Source organism: Nansenia antarctica, assembly GCF_963989245.1.
Source record: "Nansenia antarctica genome assembly, chromosome: 6".
Classification (NCBI taxonomy): Eukaryota; Metazoa; Chordata; class Actinopteri; order Argentiniformes; family Microstomatidae; genus Nansenia; species Nansenia antarctica.
In genome coordinates, this window is record NC_137676.1 from 14,576,883 (window position 1) to 14,598,561 (window position 21,679).

General features: G+C 44.4%; 1 protein-coding gene across 2 annotated transcripts; it reads left to right on the forward strand.

Moving 5' to 3' along the window:
* Positions 1–326: 326 nt before the first annotated feature.
* On the forward strand, positions 327–2,800 carry kctd6b (potassium channel tetramerization domain containing 6b). Of its 2 annotated transcripts, none has more exons than XM_080533803.1 (2): positions 327–435; positions 1,334–2,800. In XM_080533803.1, exon 2 carries the CDS (start codon positions 1,756–1,758, stop codon positions 2,461–2,463), a length of 708 nt encoding a protein of 235 aa, XP_080389929.1. In that variant the 5' UTR covers positions 327–435; positions 1,334–1,755; the 3' UTR covers positions 2,464–2,800. The 2 variants fall into 2 exon arrangements, with proteins under 2 accessions (XP_080389929.1, XP_080389930.1); XM_080533804.1 differs by having other exon boundaries at positions 334–435; positions 1,777–2,800.
* The last annotated feature ends 18,879 nt before the right edge of the window (positions 2,801–21,679 follow it).

Here is a 21,679-nt window from a genome sequence, read left to right on the forward strand (position 1 = left end):
AAATGCTTTATTTATAATACACACCACGACATGAATATTTCATTAAAGCACACTATTTTATCTTCATCTAACTGCTGTTATGATGAACAGAAGCTGAATGGAAGCTTAATGTTTGTGCTTCACACCACACACAATAAATGAATTGCCAAAATAAATATAAGTGACTGGAGTATGAGTGTTTATTTCCAAAAACGAATGTATTTGATCAATTGTGAAGTCTAGTGGTGGGTGGCTGACTGTTACAGACCACCACTCTGCAAAATACGGTTTTACGGTCAGTTTCAACTCTGCACAATAACTTGGTTGTCCATGCGTAGATCTAGCCCCATTCAACACTATCACCCTTTTGCCTGGCTATCAGCATAGTTTTGCTCGGGTTGCTATCGAAGCTTGCTGTATCCTCATTCAATTGAAACCAGTAAACGGAGAGATTTGGTAAGGTCGAATAAGGTTCTTATTTACATGTTCTGTCTTAAATTGCAGTGAAATACGCCAGCGAGTTAAAGGGACGTGTCCGAGACATTCCGCTTGAAGCTAGCATCGTTAGCCATGTAGCTTTGTAGCAACGCATCTGAAAATAACCGAACTTAGCAAAACCGTTAGTTAGCTAGTTGGTTGGCTTTCTCGGGTCCTACGCCCTGGGGTATAACCTAGCTATGGAGGTGTTGTGGGGGGGGGTGTTATTCAATCTGCACCCAAAACACATCATGTTCATCATGCAGTCATAAACCCGAGAGATGATTTGCTGCAGTCAGACAGAGCAGCTCAGGCTGGGCAATGGAGGGAGAATAGACTTTAGTCTGTCCACAAAGATACATTGATCTGTCTGAAAGTCACTTTCAGTAATGATACATTCTGATGTTTGCAAGAATCTGATGGTGGGTAGCCATCTAAAAGCTGGTTGTGTAGGCTGACTGTCGGTCTGGAATGTTTGGTCTTTCACTTTCGCCGAAGAAAAATGAAAGTGAACGTTTCCGATAGATTGATTGATTGATTGATTATACTTTATTGTCCCCCAGGGGAAACTTGTCTAGGGCATGGTACTTTCATGCTTCAAGTGCAACAGAGACGATACATACAACATACAGTAGGCAAAGTAAACAACAGGACAGCAACAAACATTGATGATAGACCAGTGGGGGTGGCACAGGGTAACGAACAGGCTACCTCGAAACGCACCTTGGGTGGGGTGACAGGTGCAGTTCAGGGACCCAATGAGCAAACCATTGAGGTATAACAAGCTAATTTAAGAAGCTACGCCACTTTACAGACTGGCTGATTCTTACACGTCAATCTTGATGACAACTCATCTGGCTGTGACTTGTTTGCACAGGTGATATTGAAGATATACCAACTAGTGTCAGCTAATATCCCCACCCCAGCCCACCTTTCTGGGTGACTGACCTTGAAGTGGGGCTTCTCTGTTTACAAATGGATAATGGAGACTGGGGCCATAGGGTAAGTGACACAGGATAACAAACAGGCAAAGGCTGCCTCAGAACTCGGTATTGATTCATAAGTGGTTGAGGTGGTTCCCAAGGAAATGAGCATGTCGATTATTCAAAAGTAGCATTCAAATAATCTGGTTGGGGATGTTGCCATGGAAATGGCGATGTCGATTGTACCAAACTAGCATTTTAAATACACAGAACTTTGTATTTGGGTTGCATTATTAGTTATTCCCTCTAGCTACACAACACTAGTTTGTGTCACTCTCTTATCTTAAACGTCGTCATTGCTTATAAGCTTTTTGTCATGCATCCTCTCTCTCCGCAGATGACTAACACAGTTACCTTGAATGTGGGAGGCAGCTTGTACACCACCTCCTTATCCACCCTACAGCGCTACCCAGAGTCAATGCTGGGCGCCATGTTCCGTGGAGATTTCCCCACGACGCGGGATGCCCAGGGGAATTACTTCATAGACCGCGACGGGACCCTCTTCCGCTATGTGCTGAACTTCCTGCGAACGTCAGAGCTCACCCTGCCCGTGGACTTCACAGAGACTGACCTCTTGAGGAAAGAGGCCGACTTTTACCAAATTGAGCCTTTGATCCACTGCCTCAGCGACCCCAAGCCGCTCTACCCTGTGGACATCTTTGAGCAGGTGGTGGAGCTGGCTAGCACACGGAAGCTCTCCAAGTACTCAAACCCAGTGGCTGTGATCATCACACAGCTAACCATAACGACCAATGTCCGTGCCCTGCTGGAGGGCATCTCAAACAACTTCACCAAGTGGATTAAACACATGATGGACACCAGAGACTGTCAGATGTCCTTCACCTTTGGACCATGTGACTACCACCAGGAGGTGGCCCTCAGGGTTCACCTCATGGACTACATCATGAAGCAGGGCTTTACCATTCGGAACACTCGGGTGCATCACATGAGCGAGCGGGCCAATGAGAACACTGTGGAACATCACTGGACATTCTGCAGACCAGCTCACAAAGTAGAAGACTGACTATGCTACACTTATTGTTAATGGTAGCCTATAATTTCCATGCGGTTTTCATATTCATGATTCTGAATCTGAACTTACAAAATATTGACCTGATGGGATCAAAGTAAGACTGAAAAGTAAAGAATAAGATAAAGAAAGAATCCATTGGTGTTGTATAGAGATTTCTCAACCATAATGAAAATAATGGTTAATTTAAATAGTCCTGAATTAAAATGGTACATGTAAGCAACAGTTGTTCTGAACCCACAGCTATTGAAATACCTATTTTATTGTGGGCAGAGAGAATTATGGTGCAAGATTGTTAAAGAAAATGTTTAATGTGAAAATCAAATAAAATGTTCCATTCCATACCATTTTTGACACTGAGTAATACAATAAAAAATACCACTAACCTGTCTGTATTAATTATCTGTAGATCCCCCCTGGTATTCCATCAACATCGCTAAACGACAATTCAGGCTTATTTAGATAAATCCTGTGAGATTTATAAAAACATCCAGCCTTATTTTGAGACCTCTCACGAGACTTATCAAAATAAGCCTGGATTTTACTTTAGTGACGTTGATGGAATACCCCCTTGTACATATAGATGTTTATTATCATCTGGAAGGTGAACAATGCATTTAGATACTGTCATTATGACCTACACTCTGTGCAAAATATATAGGCAATGTTGCATAACCTTTCTTATTGATATATGGAGATCTTTCTTGGTCAGGTGGCCGGAAATGATATATTGATGACTCAGAGAGAAGGTTGAATTGTAATCATTGTATTAGGCAGATCTGGGTTGCATTCTTTTGTACAGATGTTTCCAAGGCAGCATGCTCTGTTAAGTCCAAGTTTCAAGCATGGCTACGACATAGGAGATGTCGAGCTTGGCTGCGGCTGGTGCCGAGCCTGGCTGTGGCATAAAGAGATGCCAAGCCAAGTACTGATGTTTGTTACAGCTTATATACCGTTCTCAGAGAGGGAAATAGCTTTACCTCGTAACTTACAATACTGACATTAGTTCCCATACATGGCTATCCTGTGTTCATGCTGTTCTGCTCTGCTGACCACTGGTGTAAGGCTCCTACTATGTCCTTAGAGTTAAACTGGTCTCACTGTTACTTGATATGGTATATGCCTGCTCCTAAGAATGTTGTTTACTACTGAGAGTGGGCACACTTAAAGTATGTTTAAGGTTAAACAATGAATATTGCAATATTTGATAGGCATACAAAATTGGCATTATAGTCACACAAAAACGCATCATAACACTTATACAACAGGTTGATGAAAATAACAAGCATTGTGATTGGCCGAGAGGCATTCGAAGCCATGAGATATTAACGATAATGCTATGGTTAAATCATTTGTTATGGTATTCCTACACCACAGTAGTAATCTTAATGATGTTCCCTTGGCAACGGGGAACATTTTTTCTCAGTGCAGGGGAGAAACCGTCACAATCTATCAAGTAATAGATATTTAAAGCATTGTTTTCGTGTCACAATTTTCAGATTTGTTTCATAAAAGCAATAATGTCTTCCAGGCCGTGATCGTCAATATTGTCACTTGGTAAGGCACACCGCTGCATTTTGTGCCTTACCCCTACCCATGACAATATTAACAATAAATCAAGACCTGTCTAGCATTATTGCTTAATTAAGTGTAGCCGCATTATTATCTCAACATTTTTAGATGACATCACGTCACCAGTGATGTAGTGGGGCTGTCCAGTCAAATCAACACATTTTGTCATCATGGTTTCAGTAATTTGTTTGGGTAATGGGTATGCCTAAAGATTTTGTATTTGTTGGAGTAAAACTATGTATCTTGCGTTGTTCACAGAGTTTTAAAGCATGCTCTCACATGTGTTTGTTTGTTTCTTGCTTAGTGCTGTATGTTATAACTGCTCACTAGAATAGAATGCTTGGTGCATTCTTGTCCCACTCGGAAACTCCCATTTGGTGACTTTGGCAAAGTCATAAATACAACATGAGCTTGTTCAACTGCCTGGAATGTCTGAAAACTCTTCAACAAATATGATTGCAGCTAGTTAGCTCACATACATTTCCGTATGGGTCCCAGAATATGATCATAACATAGGCTTCAATCAGGCTTTAGGCCAGGACAGAGTACTATTTCAGCTACATCCCTTTTTAATCAATGATATTGTTTATGCCCTAGATAAAAAGCAGCATTGTGCTGCCCTGTTTATTGATTTATCAAAAGCTTTCGACACAGTGGACTATTTACTGTCAGTCAGTAGACTGTCTTCAATTGGTTTTGATCAATCAGAATGCTTGTTTGAGGCCAAATACAATGTTCAGTCATCTGTAATCTGTAGAGATCACAAATGGAGTGCCTCAGGGTTAAATTTTAGGTCTGTTACTGTTTACACCGTATATAAATGATATTGGCTCTGTCATGCCAAATAGTGTCCGCCTGCCAAAATGTGTCCGTGTATTTAATCAGGTCTTTCAAATGCCATGACGCGTTCATTGCAATGCCGACACTAGCATTCCTTAGTTAATGACTGTTAACTGCACTTAGTGTATGCAGATGATACTGTACTTTATTCTGCAGCCTCCTCTGTGGATGGAGCTTTGTTTAACCTACATACCATTTTGGAAACCATTCAATGCTCACTTGTGGACCAAGTTAGTAGGCTATTAAATGCAGCTAAAAGTAAGTATAAAAGTAAGTGTTTCGGGTCATTGTCTTACTTTATGATGTAACGCCATTGTGGTATATTTTCACACACACACACACACACACACACACATAGACCTGTGTTAAGAACCTGTGTAGATATCTGTCTTATTGCACACACGTTCATAGATGTGTATAGCCTGTAACGGTTCTGCCTTTTTCATTGTCTCTAAGATTCCTAACAATGGGGGTTTGGGGGTTTTTATGAATTAGCATTCCTTTGTCCTAGAGAGCAGATGGTCAAAGATGGCCCCACTCCATTGTCCTAGAACACATGGTCAAGATGGCCTCCCTTCCTGTGACCTGAGGGATACTATCCCTCTTTTCACACCCTAACCTGTCCTGAGTAAGGTGATAGGACTACATTATGTGTATTGTATTACCATATCCTTGGGGGTATAAAATGTGTAAGCTAAAGACAGCTCTCTCTGTTTTCCCCCTGCTGACCCGCAGACCCCTCTATAACATCACAGAGTAGGAATGCTGTAAACTGTATGTAACTTTGCTTAAATAAATTGTCTGTAACTCACAAGCTTTACTCGTGATCTATTTCAACCAAGTACCTATGAAAATATCCTACACCATCCAATGAATTTGGCGGCATTTGCTTGCACTCAAGCAGACAAGATGTTTTTTGTACACTTCAGAATACATTCTGCTGTCAGCAGTTACAAAAATATATATGCCATTTAGCTGACGTGTTTATCCAAAGCAACTTACATTATAGTGAGTGCATACATTTTTCAGTATGGTCCCTGCAGGAATCAACCCACAACCTATGCATTGTTAGCACCATGCTCTACCACCTGAGCCACAGAGGAACACTTTTTACAATCATCAATTAAGACAAATTAGCCAATTCTAGTGGCAATTATACAGTATATCTCAAAAGTGAGTACACCCTTTAGATTTTTGCAAATATTCTGTTATATCCTTTCAGGGGATAACATTATCCTACTGAAACTTTGATATAACTTAAAGTAGTCAGTGTGCTGCTTGAATAACAGTATAGATTTATTGTCCTTTGAAAATTACTCAGTACACAGCTGTTAATGTCTAAACAGCTGGCAACAAAAGTGAGTACACCCCATAGTGAACATGTCCTAATTGTGCCCAATGATGTTGTTTTCCCGCCCTGGTGTCATGTGGGTGTCATGTGTGTGCCACCCTGGGAACACTGAAGCTCAGCTTCTACCCCAGGGCCATTCAGGCCCTGAACACAGCAAAGACCTAGGTTCTAGGCCCTGGACAATCTAGACAAATTGATGGCAGCTACTAGATTGAAATCAAGTGTAATACTGAAACACAACTGTGTACATTTCAAACCTGCAAACTGCGACACTTTAAATGAATGTGCAATAACACTATGTGCAATATGACAACCCTAGGGTACATAAGGTTCAGAGAATAGGAAATGTTAGAATAGGTATAGCATAGCATAGAGTACAGCACAGTGTTTTATTTGTATAGTATAGTATAGTGGATAGTGTACATAGCCTTTATTTATGTAAACCAGCTCTTTTCCCTTCTTGTTTTTAGTTTTTTTTTTCCTAGCACCAGGGGAGCCCCCCCTCCCCCGCCTGGTGGACCAGCTGCTGTGAGAACACGGCTGGGATGGACTCTGCAAGGCCCAGCTCAAGACATCAATCTTGGTCGCGACCAGCCACAGTGTCTCTTCACCTCCACATCATCCCCGACAGACCTGTCCGCTCACGTGGAGAAGTTGTGGCAGATGGACGTGCTGCCGTATCGTAGTGAGAAGTTGGCCGTGAGATCGCGTCAAGACCAGGAAGCCGTGCACCTCCTTCAAGAGCAGACGGTGAGAGTGAACATCAATGGCATTGAGCGCTACGCCACACCCCTACTTCGAGTCAAAACCATGCCACAGCTACATGCCTCACCGGAAGCTGTGCTGCCGCAGCTGAGGGGAATTGAGAAACGGTTGGCTAAAGCTCCGGAACTAGCCGCTACTTACCAGGCAGAGATTCACAAATTAGAAGAGGCAGGCTACGCTGTGAAATTGGAGCCACATCAGGTGGAGAAGACAGAAGAGGCATGGTATATACCACACCATATAGTCCAACACAATGGAAAGAACCGGGTGGTGTATAATTGCTCCTTTCCATATCAAGGCCACAACCTCAACGAGCTCCTACTTCCAGGCCCTGCCATAGGCCCCTCACTTCTGGCTGTGCTGCTGCGTTTCAGAGAGCACTCCATTGCCTTCAGCAGCGACATCCGCGGGATGTTCCACCAAGTGCGGCTGCTCCCGACGGACAGACCACTGCTGCAGTTTCTCTGGAGAGACCTGAAGCGAGACAGCCCGCCAAGCGTGTACGAGTGGCAAGTTCTCCCCTTTGGAACAGCCTGCATTCCCTGCTGTGCGACGTTCGCATTGCAGAAGCATGTGATTGATCATAGCCAGCCAGAGGAGGATGTCCGAGTGGCCATAATGAGGTCATTCTACGTGGACAACTGTCTACATAGCCTCAGCTCAAGAGAAGAAGCCAGGGTTTTAGTAGACAAACTGCGCCATCTCCTGGCCGAAGGAGGATTTGAGTTGAGGCAGTGGGCAAGTAATGACCCATTCATCATCGACCACCTCCCCTCCGAAGCCAGGTCAGACAGCTGTGAGCTATGGCTCAGCCAAGGTCAGCCAGAGGTCCAGGAGCCTGCCCTCGGTCTGCAGTGGCACTGCCAATCCGACACTCTCGCTTACAAGCATCGCCCAGTTGACTGTTCAGTGGTCACCATGCGGAACATCTACAAAGTCTTAGCCAGCCAATATGACCCTCTTGGCTACATAGTACCGTACACAATCAGAGCCAAAGTCATTGTGCAGCGCTTGTGGGACAAGAAAAGAGAGTGGGATGACCCGCAGTTACCTGAGGAGTTGCTGCGTGCATGGCACATCTGGGAGACCGAGCTGGGACTCCTGCCAAAGATAACACTGCCCAGGTGCTACTCCAACCCTGAGATGGACCACCCCAGCAGTGTGAGAGACATCCATGTGTTCTGTGATGCCTCAGAGCAAGCATATGGATCCGTGGCCTATCTCCGGACTGAGAATCCGGAGGGCAACATAGAGGTCTCCTTCCTCACTGCACGGTCCCGCGTTGCTCCCAAGAAACAGCAATCCATTCCTCGTTTAGAGCTGTGTGCGGCTCTCACTGGCGCACAGCTCCTCAAGGTCATCACCACCGAGTTGACCCTCCCCATCCGTAGCTGCATGTTATGGTCTGACTCACTGACTGTTCTCACATGGTTGTTGTCAGAATCGTGTCGCTACAAAGTTTTTGTGGGCACTAGAGTGGCGGAGATTCAAGAACTAGCAGGGTCTGCCACATGGCGATACGTGCCATCAGGAGACAACCCAGCTGACGACCTCACGCGAGGACTCGCCCTCCAAGACCTGAGTGATGGCTGCAGGTGGACCCATGGCCCAGCATTCCTGAAACTGCCACCAACGGCGTGGCCTGAGAAGCCGTGTTCACCCGGCAACGAGCCCGACCACGAGACGAGACCTGCTGTTGCTGTGCTGACAATCTCAGTTTCATCCCGACCAGATCTACAGCAACAACAGACCCTGCGTGACTACCTGGAAGTCGCTGCCCGCCAGTTTCATGGGGCGGCGGACCCGTCAACTCCCCTGACAGCTGACGCCTACGCTGTTGCCGAACTGGAAGCCCTGCAACAGGCACAGAGAGACTCCTTTGCGGATGAGGTAGCCCAGCTGAAGGCCGGTAAACCGGTGGCAAAATCCAGCCGCCTCATGGCACTTGCCCCAGAGCTCGACGAGGTTACAGGACTCATCAGAGTGGGTGGACGTCTCCGCCGCAGCAGCGACCTCGCATCAGACGCAATTCACCCGATTGTCCTTGACTCTCAGCATCCCCTTACTAGGTTGATTATACAGGATTATGATGACAAGCTACATCATCCTGGGCCGGAGAGGGTGTTTGCAGACATCAGGAGACGATACTGGGTGTTACGCGGACGGGAGGCAGTGCGTCGACACCAGAGGAAGTGTGTTGAGTGTAGGAAGTGGAGAGGGCGTCCTGACCCACCCAAGATGGCTGACCTTCCCCCAGCAAGGCAGCGCGTCTTCAAGCCAGTCTTCTACTCTACAGGTGTTGATTGCTTCGGGCCATACCTCATTAAGATCGGGCGCAGGAATGAGAAGAGGTGGGGAATACTGTTCAAATGTATGACCACCCGGGCAGTCCATGTCGATCTTCTCACCAGTATAGATGCTGACTCATTCCTGATGGCCCTGAGACGTTTCATCGCCAGACGGGGAAAGCCTCACGAAATCCTGTGCGATCAAGGCACAAACTTCAGAGGAGGAGACAGAGAGCTTCAGCAATCCTTCGCAGCCCTCCAGCCCGAGCTCCAGGATCAACTCTCTAGTCAGCAGATCCGGTTCATCTTCAACCCACCCGGATCACCACATTTTGGGGGTTGTTGGGAGAGAGAGATTCGTTCTCTCAAAGCTTCGCTCCAAGTCACCATAGGAGCCCAGACAGTCACTGAGGAGGTGCTGCACACAGTTCTCATCGAGGTTGAGGGGATCCTCAATGCAAAGCCTCTCGGGTACACCTCATCAGACGTGGCGGACCCTGATCCCATCACCCCCAACTGTCTCCTCATGGGGCGGCGGGATGCATCCCTACCGCAGGTCGTTTATGAGGGTCCCGAGACCCTAGGTCGCAGAAGATGGCGACATAGCCAGACATTGGCTGACCACTTTTGGAAACGCTTTCTTAAGTACTACCTTCCAGGACTCCAAGCCCGTCAGAAATGGCGGACTGAGGCAGCGGATCTGCAAGTGGGGGACGTAGTCATGATCATCGACAACCAGCTACCCCGTGCCCTCTGGCCTGTAGGAAAGGTCACCAAAGTCTTCCCTGGAGTCGACGGCCGAGTCCGGTCAGCTGACGTGCTAGTAAAGGACAGAACGTACACCCGGCCTGTGGTGAGGCTCGTCAGTCTCCCTGCCCTTCCTGAAGAAGAGTGATCGTCGCTGCTTATCTGGACCCTCAGGCCTTTTCGGATGTTCAAATTCGCTCTGTGAATTTGGGGGCGGCTGTTAAAAAGGCTGTGGAGGATTGAGTGGTCAAAGCGGCCAATCACTGGCCAGCAGAGGGCGGGACCAGGAAGTACGAGCGGAGAAAGAATACTGGCAGGTTGAGCAGGAATTACGAGCGGAGAAAGTTGCGAATACCTTTTAGTTTAGTTAACCCAGTAGAGTTTAGTTAAGTTTGTTATGTATCATGAGTTGTGCGTCCACGATAAAGTGAGTAATCCTCCGTGTTTCCTCAGCATTGAGAGTAGTTCTGTGAGGTAGATAAATGTGTATTAGATGTTGAATGTTTGTCGGTTGGGGAGATTGCGTGATGTTATGACTGGCGCGTGCGCACTACTGCCCATATGCTGTACGTATGCTAGGTGTATGTTTGATGTGCTGTGATGTATATGTATATATGTATATGTGTTATAGGGTAGATAGCATGTGGCATAGGTATATGTGTATATATGTATGTTCAGTGGAGTCTGTGTAATGTTCTTACAGTTGCATTCTGTTGTCTTTGCAGAACCACAAGTTCACGCATTCATTAAAGCCTTTGATAGTAACCTGGCCTGGTTATTGTATCTACCGGTACGCATAAAGGGACATCATAGTTCTAACTGGACTACCCACAGTGATTTGGACTATCCACCAGTCAAGTTTTATATCTATATTTTTCAGTCGTTGTTTGGTACCTGTACTATATCAATGACAATAAAGACCATTCATTTATTCATTCATTCATGTGACTCGTTAGTGTTACACGGATTCAGGTGTAAATGATAAGCAGGGCTGTTAAATTTCTCTGAATGCTGGACAACATGGCACCTCATGGCGAGGAACTCTCTGAGCGGCTGAAAAAAAGGATTATTGCGCTTCACAAAGATGGCCTTGGCTATAAGAAGATTGCCAACACCCTGAAAATGAGTTGCAGCACAGTGGCTAAGATCATACAGCGGTTTTCCAGGACAGGTTCCACTCGGAACAGGCCTCGCCAGGGTCGACCAAAGAAGTTGAGTCCACGTGCTCAGCGTCATATCCAGAGGTTGGTTTCCAAAAATAGACGTGCGAGTGCTTCCAGCATTGCTGCAGAGGTTGCAGAAGTGGGATGTCAGCCTGTCAGTGCCCAGACCATACGCCGCACACTGCATCAAATCGGTTTGTATGGCTGTCACCCCAGACAGAAGCCTCTTCTGAAACCGATGCATAAGAAAGCCCGCAAACAGTTTGCTGAAGACAATGAATCCAAGAACATGAGTTACTGGAACCATGTCCTGTGGTCTGATGAGACCAAAATAAACCTGTTTGGGTCAGATGGTGTGTGTGGCGGCACCCTGGTGAGGAGTACCAAGACAAATGTGTTTTGCCTACAGTCAAGCATGGTGGTGGCAGCATCATGGTCTGGGGCTGCATGAGTGCTGCCGGCACTGGGGAGCTGCATTTCATTGAGGGACACATGAATTCCAATATATACTGTGACATCCTGCAGCAGAGCATGATCCCCTCTCTTCGGAAACTGGGCAGTTTTTTAGGGCAGTTTTCCAACATGATAATGACCCTAAACACACCTCCAAGATGACAACGGCCTTGCTGAAGAAGCTGAAGGTTAAGGTGATGGACTGACCAAGTATGTCTCCAGACCTAAACCCAATTGAGCACATGTGGGGCATCCTCAAGAGGAAGGTGGAGGAGTGCAAGGTGTCCAACATCCGTGGGCTCCGTGATGTCGTCATGGAGGAGTGGAAGAAGATTCCAGAAGCAACCTGTGCAGCTCTGGTGAATTCCATGCCCAGGAGGGTTAAAGCAGTGCTAGATAACAATGGTGGTCACACAAAATATTGACATTTTGGGCACAATTTAGACATGTTCACTATGAATGAATGAATGAATGAATGAATGAATGAATGAATGAATGAATGAATGAATGAATGGACTTTATTGTCATTGCTACAGTACAGGTACCAAACAACGAAATTTAGGAGGGGTGGCTCCCCTGGTGTTAGGAAAGGAAAAAAAAAAAAACTTTTAGAAAAAGAATAAAATCACAAGAAGGTAAGGAGCTGGTTTACATAAATAAAGGCTATGTACACAATCCACTGTACTATACTGCACAGATAGTCAACTAGGGTTGTCATATTGCACAATAGTATTTTTTCACGTTATTTAAAGTGTCACAGTTTGCAGGCTTGAAATGTACATGTTTGTGCCTCAGCACTATGGGGTGTACTCACTTTTGTTGCCAGCTGTTTAGACATTAACAGCTGAGTAATTTTCAATGGACAATAAATCTATACTGTTATTCAAGCAGCACACTGACTACTTTAAGTTATATCAAAGTTTCATTAAGATAGTGTTATCCCGCCCGCGGTGGTGTAGCGGTCTAAGCACTGGCCACTAGTGCATGCTGCCCACCGGGGACTGGGTTCGTATCCCAGCTCGCCAGATCCGGATATGGCTGGGGCACACACAGGGAGCGGCATATTGGGCGGCCGCTCCCGAGGGCGGTATAGGAGTATTTCCGGACAAGGATCCGTCGCGCAACAGCGCCCCCGGGGTGCCGGAATAACAGGTGCTGGGCTCGAGGAGCCAGTCAGCTAGTCTGCCTGGCGGCCTCTTCTGGGACTGCCGGCCACGGGGTCGTGCGGCGGATCCTTCGCAATAGGCAGGGGATAATTGGATGCTAGGTTGGGTTCAATTGGCTACCAAATTGGGTGAAAAAGGGGATAAAATCTAAAAAAATAAAAATAAAAAGATAGTGTTATCCCCTGAAAGGATATGACAGAATATTTGCTAAAATATATACTAATATACTAAGATAATACTCATCTGTCCACAACCTTTTTTCCTCCGATGTCGGAAACCTGGGCATCATCCTTGACTCCACCCTCTCCTTCCAGTCCCACATAAAATGTCACCAAATCCACCTTTTTTCAGGTCAGAAATATCGCCAGATTACGACATTCCCTCACCAACTCCGTGGCCGAAACCCTCATCCACGCCTTCATCACCTCCCGTCTGGATTACTGCAATGGAGTCCTGTTCGGGGTTCCCAGCAAAGCCCTGGACAGGCTCCAGTATGTGCAGAACTCAGCTGCCAGGGTCCTCACCCACACCAAGCCCTGGCAGCACATCACCCCCACCCTCATTCACCTCCACTGGCTTCCGGTCAAGTCCCGCATCACTTACAAAATCCTCCTCCTCACCTACAAATCCCTCCACGCCTGTGCCCCCCAGTACCTAACTGACCTCCTCTCCCAACATACCCCTTCCCGGAACATACCCCTTCCCTGCGGTCCGCAGACATGGGCCTGCTGTCCACCCCCCACACCAACCTACGGACCTTTGGGGACAGAGCCTTCAGCGTGGCTGCACCTACCCTCTGGAACTCTCTCCCCATAGTGATCCGCAACGCCCCCACCCTGGACTCCTTCAAATCCTTTAAAACACATCTGTTCACCAAGGCCTTTGGCCCCTAGTCACTGTTTCTGTTTTGCTTTGTTTATTTTCTGTTTTGTCTGTCTGCCCATTTCCCCTAGAATTGTAAAGCGTCCTTGGGTTTTATCAAAGGCGCTATACAAAAAGTTATTATTATTATTATTATTATTATTATTATTATTATTATTCAGACCTCTGCAGGCTTTTGAGTTTTTTTAACCTGACTGTCATTTTTGAAGATAACTAGTGGTTGTTTGCACCTTGCAGTTGTCGAAGTAAATGAAAGAAATGACCTTTTCTTATTATATGCGTCTTATCACTTGTATTTTATTTCCAAGTTAATGCTGCTATTATTAATGATTATGTACTACCTCACAGATAGTGTGACAGGGTCTGGTGAAAAAATCCTCAAGTAGGACAATGTCATTTTTCAGTTTTTCCCAGATTATAAAATAGTTGAAGAAGATGATCATCATGAATCAAAACACATGCAAAACAGCTGCTAGTAGCTAGCATGCTAGCAAGGAACATTTCTATGAACATCTACTGTAACTGCATGTTTAACTTTCTGACAGAACATTTGTAGAGCCCCAGTACTTTAGTTGAACAGCTCTGGAAGAAGACTGGAGAGGATATGATCTATTTCACACTTGGTTGTTTATTGAAGATCACAGGCAGAGTACAATGGGGCGCTGGCCTCGCGCTGGTCTCACAGAGACAGTATCAGCAAGGATAGTTGTCAGAGTGAGCCCGGAATTATGGATTACAGTCATTTTTATACAGTACATTTGTAATTTCCTTTTGGGTGTATCTACGTGGGTCCTAAAACACTGATTGGCCAATTATTTGATCATCACACCCATTCTCTGGGATCATGACCTAGGTCAGGGGTCGGCAACCCAAAATGTTGAAAGCGCCATATTGGACCAAAAAAAAAAAAAATCTTAAAAATGTGTCTGGCAATTTTGTGCATTCTGGTGCGTTGGGGGTTGATACTTTTATCTGGCTATACAAGCATGAGAAAAAATATGGATAATTTTGTAATTAGAGACAAATCTAGAGACAAATCTACAGACTCTAGACTACAGTACCAAATGAAAACTAGCCTCCCTCATCCTCTTTTCACTATTTTAAGTTAAACCCTCTCAGACCCACAGGAGCGCCGGCGCTCCCAAATATCATAACTTCTTTAAAAGTTCATAATTCGGAGACGGTTTGAGCTAAAGACAAGCCGCTTTTTGCATTTAAAAGTAGGCGAAATAGCTCTCACCGGGAAGCTCCCGTTCATCGATGTGCGTCGCTGATGTCCGTATATAAATCTAGCCACAAAGTTGTAGACAATGTAGATAGTTTCTTGCTTTGCCTGCCGCAGTACTTTGTCAATCTCTGTGGATATAGGTCTACTCTTGAAAAAAAAACTTCACATCCAGTCTCATGTTGGGTCCAGTCAAAATGCTAAATATTAGTCATGTGCCAACATATCCGAATCCAATTGGCCCTCGTACAACATTTACAGCGTAAGCAGGGAGTTGTAGTTCAAGGAGAGAGACAGCGGCGTAAAAAATAAATAATCGTTGTTAATTTGCATATAATGTGTGGTCAAAGCCACAGGGAGCCACTGAAGATGGGCAAAAGAGCCGCAGGTTGCCGACCCCTGACCTAGGTCAAGATGTTCTTATCAAAAAGCTTGCAAAAGCATAGGTATTGTTTGGTGGTCAGCTGTTTAGTGAGCAGTTTCCTGACACATTGCAAGAAACAAGACTTAGGCTAGTTCCTGTTTCGATATGAGCTATGAGCCTCATATAGCCTGATGACCTTTTGTGATCCTGCTGACTATGCTGACACTATAATATTGTTTAGTTATAATACAGCATAGAAAAATAGACTTATCTTTAACATTAGTTATAAAAGTATAAAATCAGTACAGAAAAATAGAATATCATAACACATTAACATGCTAAAAATACACAACTACACATAATTAGATGATAACTCAGTCCTTGCTTTTGCACATGTCCTAAAACATAAGTTCGTTTACAAGCCATGTATCACTTAGCCAGTAGCCTCCAGCACACAGTGAATCCAATTCACAAGTTATAGCCTAAGTATTTAGTGATCCTAAAACTGTTGTTTGTTATATCGAGTGGGCTCTTCAACACTAAAACGTACATAATATAAAAAATAAATAAAATATGATCTACATATGAACTATAGGCTAATACTTCACAGAAATGAAGCCTTGTGTGGATGAATATTGGGCAAACAAGTTATTGAAACAGAACACACCTATGCCAGCACTTCAATATCCAGTCTGACATAGACAATGTCACAGTAGACATGGCTTTGTGATATGTCATTTATAAACAGGGTGAGGGTCATTGTGACCTAGGGAAGCACCAGAAGCTTATGGGGAAAAGATTATCTCATCACTAAATTGTGCCATGTCGGTTGAAATCAGATGTAATGCCCAAAGTCCATATTTAGCAAACCTGCCAATGACATGTCATTTCACATGACTTTGATCGCAACATAAGCAATATGGAAATGTATCTGTCACATTGTTGCCGTGGCAAGAGAATACCAAACTACCGAACAGAGAGAGAGAGAGATCACCAGAAAAATACTGCCCTTCACCTGATGTTCTTTTAACATATTAACAAAAATATTATTATAGCCTACGTAGGGCTTCTGCTTTGAAACATATAGCGGAAGTGTTGATTTAAAAAAAGAAGTAGACATATTTACAGATGTAGACATTGAAACTGTAGTGTATTGTTGGTATGATAATTTTCAGGCGGGCAGCACGCGGAGAAAATAGGCGAGCCTCAGACTCTCTAGCGCACATGTGTCAAAGTCAAGGCCCGCGGGCCAGATCAGGCCCGTGAATGAGTTCTCTCTTGCCCGCGGGATGATATTTAATTACTATTAAAACCGGCCCGCAGTATTCTGTGCCCGCAGCACCATAATACTACAAGTCCCAAGATGCACTGCGAGTGCATTGGCGCGTACCGAGTGCCCGCGAGCGAGCGCGACCCCGCGTCTTCTCTTCACTTCAGTACTAGTCATGAGCAGCAGCAGCACAGTCACAGTTTGATTGATTGATTGAAAACTTTATTAGAAGATTTGCAGAAGTAGGTACATGAAAGTACATATTACATACAAGGTCAACTAAAAGGATAAAAACCCAAGAAAGCCACTGGCTTATTTCAATTGGGGTCCTTGATTCTCAATTCATCGTTACATGTAAGACAGACAAAAAAAACTAGTACTATCTACAAGATAATACAGACAAATAACTATTACTATCTACAAGATAAACATACATCCATCATGGGAAGAACAATACAACAAAACATAAGGTATGTACAGCGGGTAGGACAGGTGGGGACATACACCACAGGTGGGGGCGGCGGACAAAACACAAAGTATGTACAGTGGGTAGTTCGGGTCTTTTAATCTGATTTTTGATTTAGAGGGCCCAGTTACGGATTGCAGCCTCCTGTAAATGTTTTTTGAGAGTGGTTTTGAAGGTGGGCAGTGTTTTGCACTCCTTTACGATTATAGGAAGGGCGTTCCACATTTTTACTGCATAGTTTGCAAACGAGTTTAACCCCTTGTTTGTGGTGCAACGCGGTTGAACGTGGTTCGTGGAGCTTCCTCTGGTGTTGTATGTGTGGACGTTGTTCACTTTTTGGAAGTATGTTGACAGGTACTTGGGTGTCTTTGTGGTGTAGCGTATCTTGAAGACCAGGCCCAGTGCAAGCTGCTGCACTCTGTCAACTACTCGTAGCCAATCAAGGCTCAAAAAATGAGCAGCGGTTAGATGTGTCCTAGGGTTGAGGCCTAGCAGAAGCCTAACCAGTTTATTTTGGGCTGTCTGGAGTCTTGTTTTATGGGCCTTTGTGGTTCTATAGTACCATGATGTTACGGCATAGTCGAAGTGACATTGAATGAGAGCTCCTGATAGGGTCCTCAGTGTGTTTTTACTGACAAGTGAGGATATCCTGTACAAGAATCTAGTTCTATGGTTCACTTTTTTGATTACTTTTGCTGCCATTTTATCTCCGGAAAGATTTGCCTCTAAGATGGAGCCCAGGTATGTAATATCCTCTTTTCTTGTGATATTAATGTTACCCACTTTTATTTTAAAATTTTCAGCCTTTCTGAGTTTAGATGGGGATCCGTATAGGATGGTTTCAGTTTTACCTAGGTGTATTGATAGTTTATTGTCAGCTAGCCAGATGCAGATTCTACTCAGTTCAGTGCTTAGCGCTTTTTCCACCTGCAATATGTCCCTGTCAGAGACCAGCAGAGCCGAGTCATCCGCGAACAGGAACAAATTGCAATCACATGCTGATGACATGTCATTCACATATATTAGGAACAGTAAAGGTCCCAATATGCTTCCTTGTGGAACGCCGCAGGTCACTGGGAGGGGGGGGGACAGTGTTCCGTTCACACTAACCACCTGTTCCCTCCCCTCTAAGTAGGATTGCATCCAGCTCACCGATGTTCTATCGAACCCAATTGCTTTCAGTTTATCTAACAATATGTGGTGATCTACTGTGTCGAAGGCCTTCTGGAGGTCCAGCATGACCATGCCGCAGTACTTGCCCGAGTCCACCTCATGGTTGATGTGGTCGTTCAAATAGAGAAGGCATGTGTCAGTGGAATGGGATGTTCTGAATCCTGATTGAAATTCATACATCAGATTTTTTTCGGTAAGGTACCTATCAACCTGTTCATAAACTATTTTTTCCATAAGTTTCGAGATGGAATTAAGAATAGAAACAGGTCGGTAGTTGCCTGGGTCTAATTTGCTTCCTTTTTTATACAGTGGGGTTACCCTTGCTATTTTAAAGTCAAGGGGGACGTGTCCCTGTTTGATGGAGAGGTTTATTATGTGGGTGATGATTGGGGTAATGGAGGCAGCTGAGTCTTTTAGAAATCTGGCTGGAATATTGTCATGGCCCGTGGCCTTTTCTGAGTGTAGAGCGCCCAGCTTTTTAAACACCTCATCGTTTGACACCATGGAGAGTTTAAAATCATCTTTGCGTACACCCAGTTTATTGTAGAACGCACGGATGTGCTCTACACCATAACGCCCTGAGTGGGGTGGTAGATTGTTAACTAATTTAGTGGCTATGGTTGTAAAGAAAGTGTTTAAGCACTTAGCCACATCCAGCTTGTCTGTAAGGAGAGAATCTCCAGATTTTATGCTGATGTTTGTAGACCTGGTTTTGAGTTTTTGACTGCAACCTAGTTGGCTATTAAGTAGCTTCCAAAGGTCACGTGGTTTGTTTAAGTTTTCTTCGATTTTGTTATCGAGGTATTCTTTCTTAGCAGATTTGGTCATGGTAATTACCGTATTTTCCGGACTATAAGTCGCACCCGAGTATAAGTCGCAGCAGGCCAAAAATGGGTCATGAAGAGGCAAAAACCACATATAAGTCGCACTGGACTATAAGTCGCATGGTTCAAGGGAACGGGCTTGGCGGAATCAGCGGGGAAAGAAGACCCTGTTGAGCTTGACTCTAGTCTGGCACTGTGAAGAGACATGAGAGGATTTGTAAGCCCAGGAAGGACATAATTCACGTTAAAACTTCTTCTGAAAGGTTAGAAATACTTAAATTATCGAGTGTAAAGCCAGGGCTAGCTAGCGCGTTGCTAACGAAGGTTAGCAAAATGGCGTCGCGGGAGCAAGCAAACAGGATGGAACAGCCTCTGAAAGGTAATAAATGACTTTAATATCGTGTATAACGTTCATAATATAGTGCTTAATGTCCACATTGTCGAGTGTAACGACTATTTATCGTGTATAAGGCCATGACAAAGATAGCTTGGTGAAAAACGGAAGTAGTTAGGATGAAGGGCGGCCTACAAACAATGCAACATTGAACAGCCTCTGAAAGGTAATAAATGACTTTAATATCGTGTATAACGTTCATAATATCGTGTATAAGGTCCATAATATCATGTTTAATGTCCACATTGTCGTGTTTAATGTCCACATTGTCGAGTATAATGGCTATTCTATCGCGTATGTGGCGCTAGCGGAAGTAGCAAAATAGCCTCGCGGGGGTAACTTAGCAACATAGAACAGTCTCTGGAAGGAATAAATGACTTTAATATCGTTTATAACGTCCATAACATTGTGTACAAGGTCCATAACATCATGTTTAATGTCCACATTGTCGTGTTTAATGTCCACATTGTCAAGTATAATGGCTATTCTATTGTGTATGAGGCGCTAGCGGAAGTTACTCCTTGGTTCATGTCAGTCAGAGATTACCGTATGTCAGTTCATGTCAGTCAGAGATTATGAATTATTGATATATAAGTCGCACCTGACTATAAGTCGCAGGACCAGCCAAAGTATGAAAAAAACCGCGACTTATAGTCCGGAAAATACGGTACCTGATTGCATAGTTTGTTGCATTGTTTTTTAATTTTCTCAAAGTGGGTTTTGTGATCTTCGTTTAAGTGTTTCACTCATTTTGATTTGCATTTTTGAACTTCAGAGCATTTTAGTGGAGTCCTAAACATCGCCGTCAATTTGCATCTCCCTCTCCCCCAAAATGGCAAAAAGAAAGGTAGACGCTGAAAACAGGGGGTTTCAAGACAGGTGGGAGGCAAAAAGTAAGAAAAGAAGTAAAAGGAAAGCCTATGTGTCTTGTGTGTGGAGACAGCGTGTCTGTTATGAAAGAATATAACTTAAGAAGGCACTATGAAACATCAACGAAACACACAGACGCACAGAAAGACAAATACAAGAATATGAACACAGAACAAAGGCTACAGAAGGTAGAAGAGTTGTATGTACACTGCGCATGAGAGTAGTTCAGTATTTAGTCGCACTGGTGCTATTGAATGTATTTCCAAGTCGCACAGAAATATTCACTCGCAAATGCGACCAAAACAGTCGCAATTTCGAGCCCTGCCTTTTGCTCTAATGAAACGCCGAGTATGTCAGCAAGTTTGCACTAACTTTTCTAATTTTATTATAAAAGACAGTCATTGGTGAGGATCAGAGCAGCACACTGATTTGTTTTTAATGCATGCTGTTTCATTTTTGCATTTATCTTGCCATTGAGCTTTGAAGGAAAATTTGATTTAGCTGTTTACGTTTTCAATTTATTACTGAAAGAGCCTTGAGAAAATATTGCAACTGATTTTATTTATGTTTTACTTAGGCTAATTTAATGATTAATGTTAAGTGCAATATTAGGCTGTGTTATTGGTATTGGTTCAATATGTGCAATAATTGCGAGTTTTAATAAACATTGAACCAGCCCGGCCCTCCACTTGTACCATTTTTTTAATTTTGGCCCCCTGTGTATTTGACTTTGACATGACTGTCTAGCGAGTGAGCCGCGGCAGCATGGCTGCTCTAACCCGTAAACATGGGTGCCGAAATGAAACTTTAGGTTATTTACATAACCCCGGTTCTCTGAGTAGTATTCGTGAGTATCTCACTATGGGAACGCCCCCTGCGTGACCTCATCAGAAACTGAATTACACTGCGCCAGCCCATTGGCTGGCCCAGGCAACGCTTGTGTCACGAGGGACGGGACCCTCCGCCTATATAAGGCGTACACACAGCCTCTGTCGTCATTCAAAACAAGCAACCTCTTTCTCGCTTCTAAAGCAAGGAGGGTGGTCCGGTGAGATACTCACGAATACTACTCAGAGAACCGGGGTTATGTAAATAACCTAAAGTTCTCTTTCATAGTATTCGTTTCGTATCTCACTATGGGAATATACTTACTCCCGTATTGCCAGACCTGCCTGTAAAACGACAACTGTCCCAGAATGGACCCTCACACTCTAGGAACTACAGGTACGTCCTAAGAGGAACCCAAACTGAGGACTGAGTGTGATAGCGTTGGAGCCGTAACATCCAACCTATAAAATCTAGCGAACGTGTGGGGCGAAGCCCAGCACGCCGCCGCACACACCTCCTGAATAGACACCCCTTTAAAGAGTGCCCAGGAGGTCGCCAAACCTCTAGTA

Excerpts from the sequence above, each read along its gene's own strand:
- kctd6b (XM_080533803.1), top strand. The coding sequence starts at position 1,756 with ATGCATCCTCTCTCTCCGCAGATGACTAACACAGTTACCTTGAATGTG.